Here is a 20,869-nt window from a genome sequence, read left to right on the forward strand (position 1 = left end):
TTTTCTTTCCTTTCTTAGCCTATCAGTTATACTCTTTTTGTTCCAAGCTTTTATTTAAATTCCAGTTAGTTAACAGAGTGTAATATTAGTTTCAGGTGTAGAACTGAGTGATTCGGCATTTACATACAACACCCAGTGCTCATCACAAGTGCTCTCCTTAATACCCATCACCTACTTAACCCAGCCCATCCCCTCCCCCTACCACCACCCCCAGCCCATTTCTCCTCTGGGAATCATCAGTATGTTCTCTATAGTTGAGAGTTTGTTTCTTGGTTTTCCTCTCTCCCCACCCTCACGTTGTTTGTTTTGTTTCTTAAATTCCACATATGAGTGAAATCATATGGCATTTGTTTTTTTCTGACTGACTTATTTCGCTTAGCATAATACTCTCTGGCTCCATCCATGTCATTGCAAATGGCAGGATTTCATTCTTTTTGATGGCTGAGTAATACTACATTTTATAGATAGATAAACAGATACCACTTCTTCTTTATCCAGGATCAGTTGATAGGCATTTGGGGTCTGTTGATAATGCTGCTGTAAACATCAGGGTGCATGCATCCCTTCATATTAGTACTTGTGTAAATCTTTGGGTAAATAGCTAGTACTGCAACTGCTGTATTGTAGGGTGGCTCTACTTTTAACTTTTGAAGAACCTCCATACTGTTTCCACAGCAGCTGCACCAGTTTGCACTCCCACCAACAGCGTAAGAGGCTTCCCCTTTCTCTGCATCCTTGCCAACATCTGTTGTTTCCTGAGTTGTTACTTTAGCCATTCTGAGTGGTGTGAGGTGCTGTCTCATTGTGGTTTTGATTTGTATTTCCCTGACGATGAGTGATGTTGAGCACCTTTTCATTCTTTGGAAAAATGTCTATTCATGTCTTCTGCCCATTTTTTAACTGGATTATTTGGTTTTTGGGTGTTGAGTTTTATAAGTTTTTTTATATAGTTTGGATACCAACCTTTTATTGGATACGTTATTTGCAAATATCTTCTCCCATTATGTAGGTTGTCTCTGAGTTTTGTTGATTGTTTCCTTCACTGTGCAGAGACTTTTTATTTTTATGTAGTCCCAGTACTTTATTTTTGTTTCTGTTTCCCTTGCCTCAGGAGACGTATCTAGTAAGAAGTTATAAGTTATACTTTTTAAAAAAAATTGTAGTGGTTGCCTTAGAGTTTGCAATATGCATTTACAACTAATCCAGTCTACTTTCAAATAACACTATATTGCATTACAGGTACTGAGAGTACCTTATGACAAACAACGAAATGACCCTAACTCTTCCCTTCCGTCACTTGTGTTATTGCTGGCTTTCATTCTGATTATGCATAAGCAGACATAAGCATACACACACACATATACACACACAGCATATACAGTTAAATATGGTGCTATTATTTTGAACAAACTTATTGGTTAGATCAATTAAGGATAATTAAGGTTTTTATTTTGCTTTCACTTATTCCTACTCCAGTGCTCTTCCTTTTTTTTTATGTAGATGTGAGTTTCTGACCTATATAATTTTCCTTCTCTCTAAAGAACTTCTTCTAATGTTTCTTGCAAGGCATGTCTACTTGCAACAAAGTCCCTCAATTTTTATTTGTCCAAAAAAATCTACGTCTACTTCACTTTTGAAGGATAATTTGACAGCATTCCAAGCCTGTGGGTTTTTCTCTCTCAACACTTTAAACATTTCATCGAGCTCTTCTTTGCTTGGACGGCTTCTGAGAGGTCAGAACCATACCTCTACAGGTATGGTGTTTTCCCTCTGGCTTCTTTCAGGATTTTTTAAAGTTTTTATAGTTTGAAAATGATATGCCAAGGTACAGGTTTTTGTCATTCATTCTGCTTCATGTTCTCTGTGCTTCCCAGATCTGTGTGGTTTGGTGTCTGACATTAATTTCGGGAAATTCTCTGTCGTTGTTTCAAGTATTTCTTCTGTTCCTTCCTCTCTTCTCCTTCTGGTATTCCTGTCACATGTATGTTATACCTTTTGTAGTTGTCTCCCTATCCTTGGGTATTCTGTTCTTTTTTATTTTCCAGTCCTTTTCTCTTTGCTTTTCAGTTTTAGAGTTTTCTACTGAGACATTCTACAGCTCAGATTTCCTCGGCCCTGTCTAGTCTACTTATTAATAAGTGCATCAAAGGTATTCTTCCTTTCTGTTCCTGTTTTTTATCTGTGGTGCCTTTTTATTCTTTCTTAAAATTTCCTTCTCTGTTTACACTGCCCATCTGTTCTTGCATGCTGCTTTACCTATTAGAGCCCTCAGAATATTGTTTTAAATTCCAGCTCTGATAATTCCAACATCCCTCCAACAGCTGAGTCTGATTCTGTTACTTGCTTTCTCTCTTCTGTGTTTTTTGCCTTTTAGTATGTCTTATAATTTTTTGTTGCCAGGCAGGCACACAGTACTAAATAAAAGAACTACTGTAGATAGACTTTAGTAATGTGTTGGTGAGGTGAGTAGGGAGGGGAGAAGAAGCATTTTATAGCCCTATGATTAGGTCTCAGTCTATTGATGAACCTATGCCCCTGGACCATGAACTTCACAAGTGTTTCTCAACTCCACCCCCTCCTAGGTGGCACAGGATGGCTAGACTGGGCTGTAGTTGGGTGTTGCCCTTCTTCCATGGGGAAGGCTAGATAGAGTTCATTGGAGTTGGGTATTTTCCTCCCCTCAGGTCATTTAGGCTATGATAAAACCCAAGCCATTTAGGTTCTGTTTAGTTTCTACTGAGGGGAGACCTTGTTAAGGACAGAACGTTCTGGCATATTCCAAAATGGTTCCTTTTTCCTTTCCCCTATGAGAAGTACATAGGATTTTTCTCTAATATCCATTGTGAGAACCTAATACAGATGCAGGCAGTAAAACTCACAAAAGTCTGCGGGGATTCTGCTAGACTTTTTATCTCTCAGATTTACCTACACTGAGCCTCCAGCAATTCACCAATGACCAGTATATTTCCCTCTCCCAGCACTGTTCCTATGGAAGTTGCTGCTCTGCTGAGTCGTGATTTTCTGTATTGGACCTTTCAGTCCCTACAATTTTGGGGGCAGCAGTTTGCCCTGTGAAGAATTATGTATCAAAAAAGAGTTGTTGCTTTTTCAGTTTGTTCAGCTTTTTACTTGTTAGAATGGAGTGGGGGCTTCCACGTTCTTTACATGCCAGACCAAAAACTGGAAGTCCAAACTACATTAATAGTGAACTAGTTCAAAAGTCAACTGAACCAGGAGCCACAGAATGTCTTAACATCTAATAATTACAAATAAACCATGTTTAGTTTGAATAGCCTTGTAAGTCAAGGTTAAGAGAGCAATGGAATTAGCAAAATGTCTTAGTTATAGCCTTTACTTTATCAAGAGGGTCATCTTGGAAATGGATCAGAAATCAGTTATTCGTATCTGAATTACTTGCCCTCTTCTCCACAAGGCATTTCAAATAATAATAATATTTCTCATGAGCTTTATGATATGTAAAGGAAAGTCACTATTCAAGCACAAATAATGGAACTGCTGACAGCCTGGGACATAAGTCCTTTAAAAGTATTGCTTTTTTGCTAGAGTCAAAACGCAGCTCAGCTGTACATTCCCGTCAGTCATACTGAACTACTTCACCACCTGTCAATGTGGGTCAATGCTTTAGAGAAAAAAGAAAATTGTTTTATAAAGTGTAAAACAACTTGCTTTCCAAAATGTAGAATTTATTATTACTTTTTCTGGACTATTAGAGGCAGCAGCAATAGAAACTGGGACAAAATTGGACATCTAAATAAAAAAAGCCTATAGAGCAAAGTGAGAGGGATAAACCAATACATTAAGACCATTCAGTGACCATGGCTCCCTCCAGAAGCCACGATTCTAATCCAATTTCATTCTAAATTAAATAATTAAACATTAGGCTGGGAAGTGGTATTAGTTTCCAAGAAAGTAACCTGTTCATTAAGGCAGAGACCACAAAAAACAAACCACCAAAAGCATAAAAATCTGCTAAACCCATGGAAGGAAAAATCAGTGAAAAAGAAATCTTCACACAGGTGCCGGTCCAGCTCAGTAGGAAGAGCATGTAGCTCTTGATTTGGGGTTTTGAGTTCTAGTCCCACATGGGGTGTAGAGATTACTTAAATAAATAAAAGAACTTTAAAAAAAATCCTCACCAATTTTTTGGTGAAGAAATTAAGAATTACACAAAGTAACCTGCCCAAATATAAACAGCATGCCAAGCCCAACATATTTGACTCTCCCATCTTTAATTACTCTCTCAGCAACATTTAATAGGATTTCCTTCTTGAACGGGATTTACCACTTTTCCAGTTTTGCTTGACACTACACTACCTGGGCTTCTGCATATCTCACTGGCAGTTCTTTCTTGGTCTCTACCAAAACTCTAAATACTGGAATTCACTAGAACTGGACGAGTTCAAAGCCCTCCACTCTTCTCTAGAATACTCACTCCCTAGAGAAAATCATCCAGCTGCAAAGCCTGAAGATTATATTTCTGTATAGTGAAGTATGAAATACATATATCTACTAGCACAGACTTATAAATCCAACTATCTATTTAACATCTGCACTTGGAGGTCTATTTTCAACTCCATTTCAGTGTGGCCCAAACAAAATGATTGTTTCCCTTCAACCATGTACTCAGATCCAAAAAGGTAAGAGTCACCAAGGAGTCCTATTTCTCTCAAATGTGACATCAACTACACCAGTCAAGTGTTATTGGTTCCATTTTCATAAAACAAAAGTCTGCATTCACCTCAGCACCTATAACTGCTGGTAAGATATTTTTATAGTATATGACCTTTGATGTAAAGTGCCTGCATTTCTGTGGGGTATACATGAAGCAGTAGAAGTGTTGGGTCATGGAGCATGCATACATTTACCATTAGTAGTTACTGCTAGTTTTTAAAGTGGTTTATGGGCTGCTGCCATTAGCAGGGTACAACTATTAAATTTGCTTCATTTATGCCAAATGTATTATTTGTGTAACTTCTTACCCCAAAGCGCCTCTTCAAACACTTACTGTATCACAGTTTCTTTGGGTCAGAAATCCAAGGGCTTAGTAGCTGGGTAACCCTGGCTCAGGTTCTCTCCCAACCCTGCATTTACTCTGTCAGCCAGGTTGACCTGCTTCCAAGTTCACTCATATGGCTTATGGCAGGCCTGTTTCTTCCCACAAGGGCCTCCCCTTAGGCTGCCTGATGGTCCTCATGATAGAGTAGCTGGCTTCCCCTCAGATCCAGTCATTTAAGAGAGGGAGGATAAAGAGCACATCCAGGGGCGCCTGGGCGGCACAGCGGTTAAGCGTCTGCCTTCGGCTCAGGGCATGATCCCGGCGTTATGGGATCGAGCCCCACGTCAGGCTCCTCTGCTATGAGCCTGCTTCTTCCTCTCCCTCTCCCCCTGCTTGTGTTCCCTCTCTCGCTGGCTGTCTCTATCTCTGTCGAATAAATAATAAAAAATCTTTAAAAAAAAAAAAAAGAGCACATCCAAGCGCAGTCCTTTTAAAACAAAAACTCAGAAGTGACATTCTTTTTATAATAAAGTTGAAGACCATCGTTTTGACCTTTTAGGTACATATCCTTGGTCAGATATATGCTTTGTAAATATTTTGGCCTAACCTATCATTTGCCTTTTCATTTTCTTAACAGTAGTTGCTATTGAGGAAAATCTTTTAACTTTAAAGAAGTCTAATTTATCAATTTGCTCTTTTATGATTATCACTTGCCCATTCTTATCTATTTGCTTACTCCAAGGTGGTGAAGATATCGTTCTAAACACCTTATAAAAAACCTTTATAATTCTAACTTTCAAATTTAAATCTATAATCCATCTAAAATTGATTATTGTTTCTGGCATTCAAGCCTCATTTGTTAAAAACATATTCCTTTCCTTATCTGCATTGCTTGTCACCTCAAAAATCAACTGATCTTTCAAGCGTAGGTCTTTTTCTGGATTCTCTACTCTCTTCCATTGACCTACAGTCCTTGTATATTTTATGTTAATACAACACTGTCTTGAGTACTACAACTTTGTAAATCTTGAAATTGTATAATGTAAGTATTTCATCTTTTTTCTCCTTCAAGACCTTTACTGGTTGTTCTAAGTACTTTGAATTTCTATATAAATTTTAGAATCCTCTTGGTAACTTTTGCCAAAAAATTCCATGGGGATTATTGTGTTTAGGATCATATTCAAACAATAGATTAATATGGGAAAAATGGTGGCAATTCTATGAAATCCAATCCATGAATATGACTTACCTATTCCTTTATTTTATCTTAATTTATCACAACAATGTTTTAGAGTTTCCAATTAGAGGTCTTGTGTGGTTTTTTCTTAAATTAACCCAAAGTATTCCACATGTTTTCAAACTATTAAAATTGGGATTTACTTAATGTCATCTTCACTTACGGCCACCAAAGTAGAGAAAGAGAATTTACAATACTATTTGTGTATCCTGAGACCTTGCTAATCCACCCAGTTAGTACTAGTAACTGTTTTGTAGAATACTTAAAATTTTCTAAATAAACACAAATTTGCAAATAATGATGGTTTAACTTCTCCCAGGCTCCCTTGTGGAATTATATTTTTAAAAATATAAACTGACTTTTAAAAAACTTGGGATGCAGAGAAAGATGTGCTTAGAGGAAAATTCTTACCTCTAAATGATTATATAATAAGATGAAAGACTTAGAATTAGTGATTTAAGTTTTTACCTTAAAACCTAAAATGATAATAAAATTAAATCCAAGATATGTAGAAGTAAGTAATAAAAGTAAGAGTAGAAATCAATAAAACAGAAAATTGACAAAGGTAAGAAGAAATAAGCATACAAAATTTTTTTCTTGAAAAAATTTCTAAATTGAAGAAGTTGTTGCCAAGTCTAACCACACACACACATTGTTGGGGCACCTGCATAGCTCAGTCAGTTAAGTGTCTAACTCTTGATTTCAGCTCAAGGTTGTGAGATCGAGCCCCGCATCAGGCTCCACACTGGGCATGGAGCCTGTTTACGATTCTCTCTCTCCCTCTGCCCTCCTTCCCTTTCCCTTTCTCTCCCCACCCCCCCCAATTGTTGCTATTAGGAATGAAAGAGCTTATATCACCATATATTCTTCTCATCTTCAGAAGAAAACAAAGGAATGTTATGAACAACTTTATGCCCATAAATTCGACAAGTTAGATGTAATGAACAAATTTCCTAAAAAAATACAACTTAGAAAAACATAAACTGAAACAGAAATCTGGTTAGTCCAGTATCTATTAAAAAACTGAATTCCTGGGGCGCGGGGGAGGCGCAGTCGTTAAGCGTCTGCCTTCGGCTCAGGGCGTGATCCCGGCGTTCTGGGATCGAGCCCCACATCAGGCTCCTCCACTAAGAGCCTGCTTCTTCCTCTCCCACTCCCCCTGCTTGTGTTCCCTCTCTCGCTGGTTGTCTCTCTCTGTGAAAGAAATAAATAAAATCTTTAAAAAAACAAAACAAAACTGAATTCCTTGTCAGAAACAGGGAAATCTTCAGGTCCAAATGATTATCAGTGAAGAATTCTTTCATGCATATAACAAGAAGTAATACTAATTTTACACAAAGTATTTCAGAAAATATAGGAGGAGGAGGGAACAATTCCCAACTTACTCCTTTAGGTCAGCATAACTCCCACACCTAAACTAGGCGAGGATGATAAAAGAAAACTGTGGACTATTATCTGTTATGTATAAGATATACAAATCCTTACCCAAATTTTTGCACATGAAATCTCCAGCAATATATAAAAAGTATAATATATTATGATCCACCATAATCAAGTGGAGATTTACCCATGAATGGAAGGTTCATTTAATATTTGCAAACCGATCAGTATAATTTATATAAACACAATAAAAGACAAAGCAACCACACACATGGGTGTTTCAATAAAAGCAGGAAAAACATTGAAATAATTGAACACTTGGGGTGCCTGGGGGCCTCAGTCAGTTAAGCGTCTGCCTTCGGCTCAGGTCATGATCTTGGGGTCCCGGGATCCAGCCCTAGCTGGGCTCCCTACTCAGCAGGGAGTCTGCTTCTCCCTCTGCCCCCACCCCCACCTGCACTCTTTCTCTCTCTCAAATAAAATCTTAAAGAAAGAAATATAATTCCATAAACAAAATGTACCCATCGGAAGTATATATATTGATGAGTTTTAAAATTTTTATATACCCATAAAGCCATCCCCACAATTAAACTCAGACATGCCCATCACTTCAAAAAATTCATTCCTGCCTGTTGTGGTCAATTCCTTCTGCCCATCCCTGGCCCCTGACAACCTCTGATCTTAGTGTCACTACAGTTTCTGCTTTATTGAGAATTTCGTATAAAATCATAAAGAATGTAGTCCTCTACGTCTCATTACTATCATTCTGAATAATGACTTTGAGATTCATTCATGTTGTTTTGAGTAAATTATATTTCCCTTTTAAAAACAACTTTTGGGGGCGCCTGGGTGGCACAGCGGTTAAGCGTCTGCCTTCGGCTCAGGGCGTGATCCTGGCGTTATGGGATCGAGCCCCACATCGGGCTCTTCTGCTATGAGCCTGCTTCTTCCTCTCCCACTCCCCCTGCTTGTGTTCCTTCTCTCTCTGGCTGTCTCTATCTCTGTCAAATAAATAAATAAAATCTNACTTTGAGATTCATTCATGTTGTTTTGAGTATCAGTTATATTTCCCTTTTAAAAACAACTTTTGGGCACGTGGGTGGCTCAATTGGTTAAGCATCAGACTCGTGATTTCAGCTGAGATCACGATCTCGGGGTTGTGAGATCAAGCCTTGGGACAGGCTCTGCGCTGGGTGTGGAGAATGCTTGGACTCTTTCTCTCCCTCTCTGCTCCTCCCCCTCTCCCATGAGCACAATTTCTCTTTAAAAAAAAAAAAGTGTACACCTGTATTAATGAGCACTCAGTAATGTATAGAATTGTTGAATCACTATATTGTACACCTGAAACTAATATAACACTGTATGTTAACTATACCTCAATTAAAAAATTTTAAAAATAATTCCAGCAGACTTTTATTTTTAAAAACCGAAAAGCAGATTATAAAATTTATATGGAAATGCAAAGGACTTAGAATAGCCAAAAAAAAAAAAAAAAAAAACGCTGGAAAAAAGTGGGGGAGGGGCAAGGTCCAGATTTCAAGATCCATTGTAAAGACATAATACTCAAAACAGTGTACTACTGACATCAAGACAAACAGATCTGGAACAGAATAGAGAGTGTAGACACAGATTTGCTAATATACAGACATCCGACTTCTAACAAAAGTGCAAAGGCAAATTCACTGGAGCAAAAATAGTCTTTTCAACGGTCTGGAATAACTGGATTTCCATAGACAAAAACTGAACTTTGATCTATAGCTTGCACTATATGCAAAAAACAACTAAAAACAGGTCATAGACCTCATTTAAAATCTAAAAATAAAAAAGCCTTGGAAGAAAACATAAGAGAAAAATCTTGCTCACCACTTTGGATCAGGCAATGATTCATAGATGTAACAAAAAAACATAATCCATAAAAGAAAAAAGTTTCATGAAGTGGACATTATTAAAACTTAAAAATTCTCCTTGTCAAAAACAAAACCTACTGTTAGGAAAATGAAAACACAAAGCCATACCCTTAATATTTTATTTTGCAAAGCATATGATAAAGGACTTGTATTCATTATATAAAAGACCACTCAAAACTCAAAGAGAGGAAAACAATTCAATTAGAAAACTGCAAAATATGTGAATAGACACTTCACCAAAGAAAACATCTAGATGGTAAACAGCAGGAAAATATGTTCAACACCGTTAGTCATTAAGGAAATGCATATTAAAATCATTTGATATTACTACATATCTGTTAGGATGGATAAAATTAAAAAGACTGACCATGCTAAGTGTCGATGAGAATGTGAAGGAACTAGAGTTCACGTACACTGATGGTGAAAATGTACAATGATATAACCACTTTGGAAAGATGGCTGATGCAGCCATTCCATTACTGAATTTTTATCCAAGAGTAAAGATAGCATATGTCCAGAGAATACATAACATTAATGTCCACAGCAGCTTATTTGTAACAGCCAAAAACTGGAAATAATCCAGAAATCCACCGACAGGCAAACAGCTAAACAAACTGTAGTATATCTATACGATGGAATTTTATTCAGAAGGAAAAAAGGGGGGAAATGGACTACTGATACATGATAAACATGGATGAAAGTCAAACTATTATGCTGACTGAAATAAGCCAGACAGAAAACAGTACATAATAGGATTCCAATTTATATAAAACTCTAGAAATTGCAATCTAATCCATGGTGACAGAAAGCAAAGTGAAGGCCTGGCAGAGGGAGGTGATGGGGAAAAATTCAAGGGAGAAATTACAAAGAGGCAATAGGAAGTTATTACAGCTCAAAAATACATTCAATATCTTCACTGTGGTGGTTTCGGGGGTGTTCACACGTCAAAATTTTCAAGTATGTTTGTTTTTAATATGTGTAGCTTATTCTATGTAAACAACACCTCAGTAAACCTGTTGAAATAAAAAAAATTAAGAAAACAAAACATATTGTACATTGGTTAGACAACAATCTCTGAGATGTAACATGCAAAAAACAGATTAAAAAACTGATAAAATCAGATTTCATTTAAGAATTCCTGCTCTTTGGGGTGCCTGGGTGGCAGAGCGGGTTGAACACAGACTATTGTTTCCACTCCAGTCATGATCACAGGGTCGTGAGATCAAGCCCCACACCAGGCTCTGTGTTCATCATGGCGTCTGCTTGGGACACTCTCTACCTCTCCCACACCCACCCCACACATGCGTACACGTGTGCACTTGTGCGCATTCTCTCTCTCTCAGATAAATAAATCTTTTAAAAAAATTTCTGTTCTTTGAAAGTTACTTATAAAGGAATTAAAAGACATAACACAAAAGGAGAAAAATATTTATAAAGCATATACCTGGTGAAGGACTTGTATCCAGATGGAATTTAATCTCTAAATCCAATAAGAAAAAAAATCCTTTTAATGGGATGAGGATTTCAACACATACTTCACAAATAAAATATGCAGAGGGCAAATGAGCACATGAAAAATTGTTCAATATTCTAGTTCATTAGGGAAATGAAAATTACAACTATAATGACATGCCACTGTATACCAGTCCTAGAGCTAAAATTAAAAAGAATGACTACAGGAAGAGTTGGCCAACATATGGGGGAACTGAAAACCTCATATGCTACTCGATGGAATATAAAATGGTACAATGTTTACAAAAAACCATTTGTCAGTTTCTTGAAAAAGTTAAATACACTCAGTCATTCAACTTGTAGGAATTTATCCAAGAAAAATGAAATCATATGTCCACATAACAACTTGACACAAATGTTCACAACAACTTTATTTATAATAGCAAGACACTGGAAATAACCAAATGTTCATCAACAAGTGAATGGATAAACAAACTGTGATAAACACATGCACACATGGAATATTATTCAGCAATAAAATGTAAATTTTCAATACATGCAGTAACAAAGATGGATCTCAAAATAAATATGCTGAGTAGAAGAATCCAGATAAGAAAGACTACATGCTGTTGTAACTCTATATAAAATTCTAGAAAATGAAAACAAATTATCATAAACTTGGTGGCTAAGTCAAAAGAAACTTATTGTCTCACAGTTCTAAAGGCCAGAAATCCAAAATCAAGGTGTTGGTAGGATTAGTTCCTTCGGTAATTTCTGAGGAAGTATGTATTCTATGCCTCTTCCCTAGCTTCTGGTGGCTGCCAGCAACACTTGGCAGCCCTTGGCCTGTAGACGCATCACTGCAATTTCTACCTGCATTACATCACCTTCTCCTGTTTCCATCTTCTTTGTCTTATAAGGACACTTGTCATTGGACTTAGGGCCCACCCTAATCCAGGATGAGGTCATCTCCAGATCCTTAATTATACCTTCCAAATAAGGTCACATTCATAGGTTCCAAGTGGACATATCTCTTGAGAGGCCACCATTCAACCCACCACAAATGTACAGTGACAGAAAGCAAATTAGTGGTTGTCTGGAGATGAGAAGGATGGATTACTACTAAGGGGCAGGAAAAGCTTTTAAAGTGATGGATATGTTCATTATCTTGATTGTGGTAGTGGCTTTATGGTTATATGCAGATGTTAAAAGTTATTAAAGTGTACCCTATACAATAACATCATTATTTCTCATGTCTGAGCCTAAACATACAACTACCAATGGTACAAAATAAAACCATCAAATTCAAAGTAAGATAAAGAGAAGATGATTAGGAAAGAATATGGAATTGAGAAAGAATAGTAGAATAAACTGAGCTACAAATTATGAATGACAGAAGCTAAGGAAGGAGTTCCACTTCCCGAAAGGTAAGAAAGGCAAATCTGACAGCTTAAAATTAGTACGCTGAACACAGCCTACTAGATAGACCCTGAAGAAATACTTTTAAAATTTACACACACACACACACGCACGCACACACACACACACAGAAAGTCAATGTATCAGTGAAGTATTCATTCAGAGTGCTCTGTGGTAATGGTAAGATAATATTCATAGAACCACAGAGCAAACGGTAGGGAGCAGAGAACATCAAGGAAGGTTGCAAAAGGAAATGATAATAGGTAACTTTTTAAGCTGGTTATATGTACCAATACAGCAAATCAGATTTTCTAAGAGTAACATCAGTATAAATATGATCAAAAAATTAATGTTCCATCTTAATTCTCATTTGCCAAGAACAAAATTTTATGTGCCAATGACTAAAGTGGGAGGAAAGGCTAAAAGGAGTTAAAGAGGAAAGAAGTAGAAGCCCTCAAGGACTGGCTCCTTACAAGACTCTTTTAATACCTACAATTTGATGATACACTGGAAAATCTGCTGAAACAAAAATTCTTACCATATTGTTTAGAAACCACTAAATTAGACACATACGCAAAATGCATTTTTCTATTCCACAGAAAGTTCAAAGTTTAAAAACATACAGAAAAGCAAATAGCTATAGATTTATGTACAAATAAACTTTATGATGTTATTATATGGCAAATGTCACATGTTAAAGGGTGAAAAAAGAATTCTTGAAAAAAATCAAACATCCTCTTTAATGAACAACATCCATTTGTTCTAATGTTATCAAGTTTAATTCACATGACTAGCAGCCTGGTTTGGCAGCCTCAATGCATAAGACAAATAATTCATAAATGTTTGACAATATTATTTTTAGTTCACATGCTTCTTGGATTGAGCCCACAAACACTTCTACTTTATGCTACTCCAGGGACTCCATTCAGACACAAATACATTCGTTTGCCGTTGTGATATTGAGGGAAGAACTGAGTACATACACCATTATATTCCAAATTTATAGATTGCATTTAGGCAGACATTTAGAATAGTTAAAAAATGATTCTTGTTGCTTCTATTTTAAATAGAGCCAATGAAGTGTGACAGTATAACTGAGGCTACGCTATTATTATCTACAAGAAGTACATTTCCACTAATGGTGAGGGTCCCCAATGATCATGACCTGATAAGTTTAACAATTTAATTGATCTCTCTTTCACAAAACAATATTTGAGAATGGTCCTGCAAAACATCTCGTTAAATGTACAGTGCTCACAAGTACCTTGATATTATGAAGCAAAAAACATTTTTATTTTTAATAAGGGAGAAATACATCTAAAATTAGAACTTAACACAAACATCTGAATCAATTGTTTCCCCAACTACTTCCAAACAAAATATTTCAAATTCCACACAAGATTCTGCAAACCCATGAGTACAAACTCTAATCTTGACACTGAATTTGGATCATCTCCATGGAGGAAATCCATGAACCAGATGTGAATTTATTCTTCCAGATGTATTTTATATGTTTGAGGAAAAATAAAACATTTCTTCACTGCCTTTTCTGAGGCCACAAAAATACACCAAGATAAAGACAGCAAAAAAGAAAACCCTACAACCCCGACTCTAAAGGAGTGGTTAGGGGCGCCTGGGTGGCACAGCGGTTAAGCGTCTGCCTTCGGCTCAGGGCGTGATCCCGGCGTTATGGGATCGAACCCCACATCAGGCTCCTCTGCTATGAGCCTGCTTCTTCCTCTCCCACTCCCCCTGCTTGTGTTCCCTCTCTCACTGGCTGTCTCTATCTCTGTCAAATAAATAAATAAAATCTTTAAAAATAAATAAATAAATAAAGGAGTCGTTGACTGAATTATCATGAAATTACCAAACTACAGGTACAGTTACTATACCAATGAACATTGACTAGTAACACAGAATCAATTTAACATTTACAGACCTCTATTTTTATGTGTTTAGTAGCCATATTAATTATAACATAAACTGTTTTAAGCAATTCTTATCTTGACATTATATGGAAGATAAAGAGAAAAATACACCTACAGCTTTAACTAAAATGTCAAGACTTCAACATCTGAGATAAATTTCTACACACATAAAAAATGAATCACAGCAAAATTTAATAAAATTAATAATACACCCGACTCTAACTGCATGGTCTCAAAGTTTTAAATCATTTTATAATACTAATGACACGAGTCCAAAAATCAAGAAATTTAGTATCACAAAACCCAACCTCCATCATATTAAGATCTTGGCTAACTAGAAACAAACAAAAATGGATCTTCTAACACATACATTCCCTTTGTCTTCTACCAGACATCCTTTAAATACTTAACAGCTTCTATTTAAACATTTACCAAAAAATGTCTAATCAGGAAAATGGGTAATCTTGTAGAAATGTTTAATTTTACCCAGGAAAGGATATGTACACATACTAATTTGTTATAATAGCTGTGAGTGGGTGTAACTTTAATACTTATTTTATATGAAAATTGCTTAATACACTAATAGCAGCTAACCATGTATAAATGCATGTTACAGAAGTATAAATACATAAACATACAAAAGTACATTAAACTTACTTAATTTCTGTCCACCCCATGTTTTCAATGATTTAATAAGAAAGCTAAAGTTATGTTATCCTGGCATAAAATGACTATTTTAAATTTGGTAACCCATTTTAATATGCTGTAACATAATTTTACATGATTTCACAGGAACACTTTATGGCTATTCCAAGAATTTAAATTCTAATCCAAAAGGAAAAGCTTTTCCAGGTAGGAAATATTATATAAATAATATATATGTATATATTATATAAATAATTAGTTTTTAACCTAAGAGATGGGAATGATTTCCCACATGCATCAGAAATAAGTGCGAAGTGCTGTGCCTGGTGGCTCAGTCAGTAAAGCATCTGCCTTCAGCTCAGGTCATGATCTCAGGGTCCTGGGATTGAGTCCCATGCCAGGCTCCCCACTCAGCAGGGAGTCTGTTTCTCCCTCTCCCTCTGCTCCTCCCCACTGCTCATGGGCACACACACTCTCTCTCTCAAATGAATAAATAAAATACTTTAAAAAAGCAAAAAGGAAGTGGGAAGTAATAGGCAAGAATAGGCACTGTGGTAAGGTAGAAAGAAACTTAATCGCTATGTTAGACACTTGACACTGTGCGTCAATTATACTCAAAAAAATTCAAGGGGTGACTGGGTGGCTGAGTCGATTAAGTGTCTGCCTTCAGCTCAGGTCATGATCCCAGGGTCCTGGAATCAAGCCCTGAATCGGGCTCCTTGCTTCTCTCTCTCCCTCTGCTGCACCCCCTTCTCGTACTCCCTCTCTCTGTGTCAAATAAATAAATAAAATCTTTTTTAAAAAATTCAAAACAAAAAAAGAAATACTTAATCACTGACCTTTTTCAGAATAAACCACTTTCCCATGAATTTTGGAAAATATAAAGAGAAAATACAGATTTTAAATCTATTTAATAACAACAACAAAAAGAATGTATGCTAGGGACGTCGGTAAAACTGTGCAATAACTCAATCTGAGAAAGTGTTTCTTCTCCAAAACCATAAAGTACCAGAAACGATCCTTTTACACCCACACATATTTATTTAACACAAAATTTTGGTGTTGTGCCAATAACTCTTAGCTTCACTAAGATTTCCTCTTTGGAAGTAAGTAACTGTGGTTGGATTTTAAATACAAATAAATTAAGAACAAAAATTTAACTTAAGTGCTCTGTTACAGATGTTTTCTTTTCACTACTAAAAAAAAAAATCTATCAAGCACAAAAACTCCTATTCATTTAAGGAGAAACCGGTTACAAGTTTTATTTAATTTTCACATTTGAATTTGAATGATATCAAAAGTTACTCTGAATCACAGACAGATGAAAAATCTCTGAAATCAAAGAACAAAATAAGAATGACACTAGTCATGAACTAACATGTCACATTCCATACGTGGTAAGAATGACCCTTGATTTCTAAAATATATCTGACTTTTCCTTTATTTAAACTCATGAAAGAAAAAACAAAAAACCTGAGAGTAAATCTGGCATTTATCATCAGATAAATATTTAATAAGATTTATTAATCTTTAATAAGTCAGTTAATAAACACATCTTTGTAGAAAATAAAAATTGTAGGGTGCAAGAAACAGAATATACAAGCAAAACAAATAGAAGAGGTAAGAGGAGGGAAAGCAAAATCATTTAAATCTGACATAACTCCTTAAATAATAAAGTGAATGAAAGAAAAGAATGTAAGAAAATATTCCTGTTAAGACAAAAACTTATTAAGTATGTTGAAAACAGGATGAAGAATAAGCAGGGGAAAATGCATTAAAATTGTGTACTTGTGATAGACAAAAGGAAAGAGGATTTTTTTATTTCCTCCACTATTTTTTAAAGTATTGAAGAATTGTTATATCTCACATACATCATTCTCTAATAATAAACATGTTTAAAATGATATCCTTTTTTTTTGTAGTGGCATTTTCCACCACCCCCAGCTTTTTTAGATATTACTGACAAATAAAACTATAAGGTACTTAAGTGTACAACATGACGATCTGGTATATGCATACAACGTGAAAGGATTCCCCCGTTAAGTTATTTAATGAATCTGAAATGGTATACTTTAAAACTCTTATGTATTTTTATTAAGACCTCATAAAACACATTTTGTAAAGAATAAATCATAAAATATCAAAACATAAAATTGTTTCATACACTATTTCTCTATAGATATTATGATAGTTCAAATAAGGAGAACACAAAGATTTCTAAATATTTTTAAAATAATGATTACTATATTACTATATTTTTCAGTCAAGTTTTACTGAGAGCCTACCAAATGACAGGTAGTTTACTAAATGCTAAAGACGCAGCAGGCAAATAAACAAGGCATGATCCCTGCCCTCATAAAGGTTACTCTCTTGTGGGGCAGTAAGACGTAAGTTAGAGAAGTGATAAGTGCTAGTCAGGAAAATTATTAAATTTTTCATTTCTGGAACATTTCATTATAAGACAGAGGATACCTACTAATACAAATTTTAGTAAAAGTTACAGGTGAAATAACAGAAACTGATATTTCTCATACATTCAGTTTTAAAAAACTAAATCAATTTCTTTAATGATTAGAGTTCTTTTTAGGTTTTCTATTTCATTTAGTCAACTTTGGTAATTTACATTTTTCTCAAAAACTAGACATTCTAAATTTTATTCAAAATTTTCATATTTTTAGTTATAAAACTGCTTAAAGTTGCTATTTTAATTTTTTAAATCTCAACATGGACCCTTTATATTATTAACATTATTAGTGTCTACTTCTATTATTTATCATTGCTGTCAAGGAGATTCAACCTGTTCAAATAGGACTCCATCATTTACAAGTTGTGTGACTTTTTCCTTGGGCTCAGTTTCCGCAAATCTTATTTTATTTTATTTGAGAGAAAGAGTGAGTGCAAGTGTGCACAATTAGGGGGGGAAGGGAGAGGGAGAGAGAGAATCTTAAGTAGGTTCCACACTCAGCACAGAGCCCTACACGGGGCTCAATCTCACAACCTGAGATCACGACCTGAGCCAAAATCAAGAGTCAGACACTTAACCAACTCAGACACCCAGGTGCCACAGTTTCCTCAAATTTTAAATAGGAATAAAAATAGTAATTTTCCTAAAGGATTATTGAAGAAATTAAGTGAAATAATACCTGTAAAGTAATTAGAACATGCTTGACAAATAATAAGTGTTCAATAAATACTAAGTGTGGATTTTTTTTTAAGATTTTTTTTTTTTTTGGTCAGAGAGAGAGAGAAAAAGAGCACAAGCAGGTGGAGCAGCAGGGAGAGGGAGAAGCAGGCTCCCCTCTGAGCAAGGAGCCTGATGCAGAACTCGATCCCAAGACCCTGAGATCATGACCTGAGCTGAAGGCAGACACTTAACCAACTGAGCCACCCAGGTGTCCCTAAGTATGGATTTATTTTTTATGCATCTTTTTCAGAATATAGTATGCGTCTTCAATCTAAAATCTCATGATTTTCTTTAATTTTGGAAAATGTATAGCTTTTACCTTCCTTTCAGACATTACCTCCTACTCATTCTATTTTCTGGTTCTGAAATTTCTATTAGATATAAGTTGGACACACTCAATCTGTCTTCAATGTTCTTAACTTTTCTAATATATATTTTTTCTCCTTTGTGTCTATGCCATTTTCTAGGTGATAGCCTCAAAGCCCTGTTCACATTAACTAATTCCTTTAAAATTATTATACTATACTATAGTAAGAAATACATAATGGCACACAGAACACAAAAGTTTGTTGACTGAAAATCACTGACATTTTAATTTCAAGTACTGGGTTTTTTCATTTCTAAGTATTATTTGGTCTCTTTCAAATCTTCATGTTCTCCTGTCATATCACTCAAGTTTAACATTATAGTTCCTATTCCTTCATTAATCTCTACTCATTTAAAACAAACTTGTTTTATAGTCTCTTTAAGGTTTTTCTATTCTCTCCAGTCCTTGTATTTACTCTTGTTTGTTGTGTCTACTTACTCTCTGCCTGGTAGTTTGTTTCCTCCTATGGAAACAATGTCTACAACCTTCAGCAGAGGTTGCATTATTCTGTGGGACCCTCGTTTTCCCTGAGCTATGAAAACACACCTAAAGGACAGGTACATTGGTTCATTTGTTTTTGCCAGGCCCCAAGGAATTTCACTGGTCCCTGACAAGGGAGCTGGGAAAGAAGTTCATCTGCACACTTGAGTTTGTATGAATTATTTATATTATGCATACCTTTTTGTATGTTTTATATTATTCTGTTAATTATGATATGGATGACTTCATCATTGTTACAGAAATTCCTGGCTTCAATGAGAAAATAAATATAACATTCTTTTAGATTCTTTTTTCTGAAATAGTAATACATTCAAATTATACCAGAAATGTATATTCCTACCCCAAGTACCAGAAGTTCCAATCTTTTCTATAAATCATCTTTTTAATAAAGAACTATAATATACAGCTGTGTATTTTTAGAAATAACAGTGATAAGAATGATAATAAAAACATGTGGGCAGTATGTTAAGAGTTTACATAATCCTTTAAGCAAATTTAAAACACAGCATCTTTCATTTGTTCCTCACAACCAACCCAGCGAGATAGGGAAGGATTTACTACCCTCCATTTTAGAAATTAAAATCTGAAGTCCAAAGCTGTTGGTTCATGCATACACAGAGAAATATACTATATTGTCACTATTCATTCATAGTACACATATCTGACTTTCTATTATTGGTAACTATTTTTTTTTGTTTCCTGCTAATTCTGGATATTAAATCCCACAATAGCAATTTTATTGCTTCAATTATTAGTACATAATACCAACTGAGACTCCAAATCTACTAGAGACATAAATCTGCTATGAGCATTATGAAAACACCATATAATCTCAATTCTAAGACATATCTATCACACCTAAATGTTTCTACAGTCAGGAACTTTTTCAACTAATCTCAAAAGAAATCTGATAGTGATTATGCAGAAAAGCAAGTTATGACACCATTATAAATACAACTGTCCACATAAAATATCTATCTGCTCCTCTGAACATCACATTGGTTGAGGTATTTGGATTTGTAGCACCAAATGTGATTGAATTTTAATTCAAATTTGAATCCCTAGGTGTCTGGGTTTTTTTTAATGTTTTAAATTATATTTAGTTAGTCACCATACAGTACATCCCTGGTTTTTTATGTAAAGTTTCATGATTCATTAGTTGCGTATAACACCCAGTGCACCATACAATACGTGCCCTCCTTACTACCCATCACCAGTCTATCCCATTCCTCCACCCCCGTCCCCTCCGAAGCCCTCAGTTTGTTTCTCAGAGTCCATAGTCTCTCAATCTTCATTCCCCCTTCTGATTACCCCGCGTTTTTATCATGTTACTTTCCTGTTCAAAAATCTGCAATGACTTCTTATTGCCTCTTCTAATTTAAATACACATTTCTACACAGCTTTCCTCCATTTTTTGGCTTCACAAATTTATGCCATTTTAATTTCCATTTTTTCCCCACTTCTACCTCCCTGAGTCTCTGCTTCAGTCTGTTATAGGAAATCTCCACCTTTCTTAAAACTATGCCTTGATCTGTTCACTACCTCCTGCCCCACCATCCTCTTCTTCCTAGTGACTAAAACCCTCCTCACCCTTTCATCACATTTCAAGTCTTAATCTACCTAATTTTGAGCTCCTGTTGTAGCTAGAGATACTATTATATAAGTTACCAATGGCATTTATCTATTCATTTGTTTCTTAACTATTGCTTTTTCCTAACTTAGATCTTAAGAAGTTTGGGAATATGGAAAACATGATTTATCCCTTCTCTTCTCCATTAGAGAAGAGAAATCCTATTAGAAAGAAAATGAAGGCTTATAACACACAGAATTAA

At 35.5% G+C, this 20,869-nt stretch overlaps 1 protein-coding gene across 6 annotated transcripts in view; it reads right to left on the reverse strand.

The window, feature by feature from the left end:
• Window positions 1-20,869, reverse strand: part of SBF2 (SET binding factor 2) — a 453,500-nt gene that overhangs the window by 299,386 nt on the left and 133,245 nt on the right. For 3 of the 6 annotated variants that reach the window (XM_034666548.1, XM_034666550.1, XM_034666551.1), the window contains exon 3: window positions 10,986-11,021. The exons of the other annotated variants lie outside the window; for them this stretch is intronic. In XM_034666548.1, the coding sequence (XP_034522439.1) occupies window positions 10,986-11,021 (36 nt within the window). The remainder of the gene's footprint in view (window positions 1-10,985; window positions 11,022-20,869) is intronic. 6 annotated transcript variants of the gene reach the window in all.

This window comes from Ailuropoda melanoleuca, chromosome 8 (assembly GCF_002007445.2).
Source record: "Ailuropoda melanoleuca isolate Jingjing chromosome 8, ASM200744v2, whole genome shotgun sequence".
Classification (NCBI taxonomy): Eukaryota; Metazoa; Chordata; class Mammalia; order Carnivora; family Ursidae; genus Ailuropoda; species Ailuropoda melanoleuca.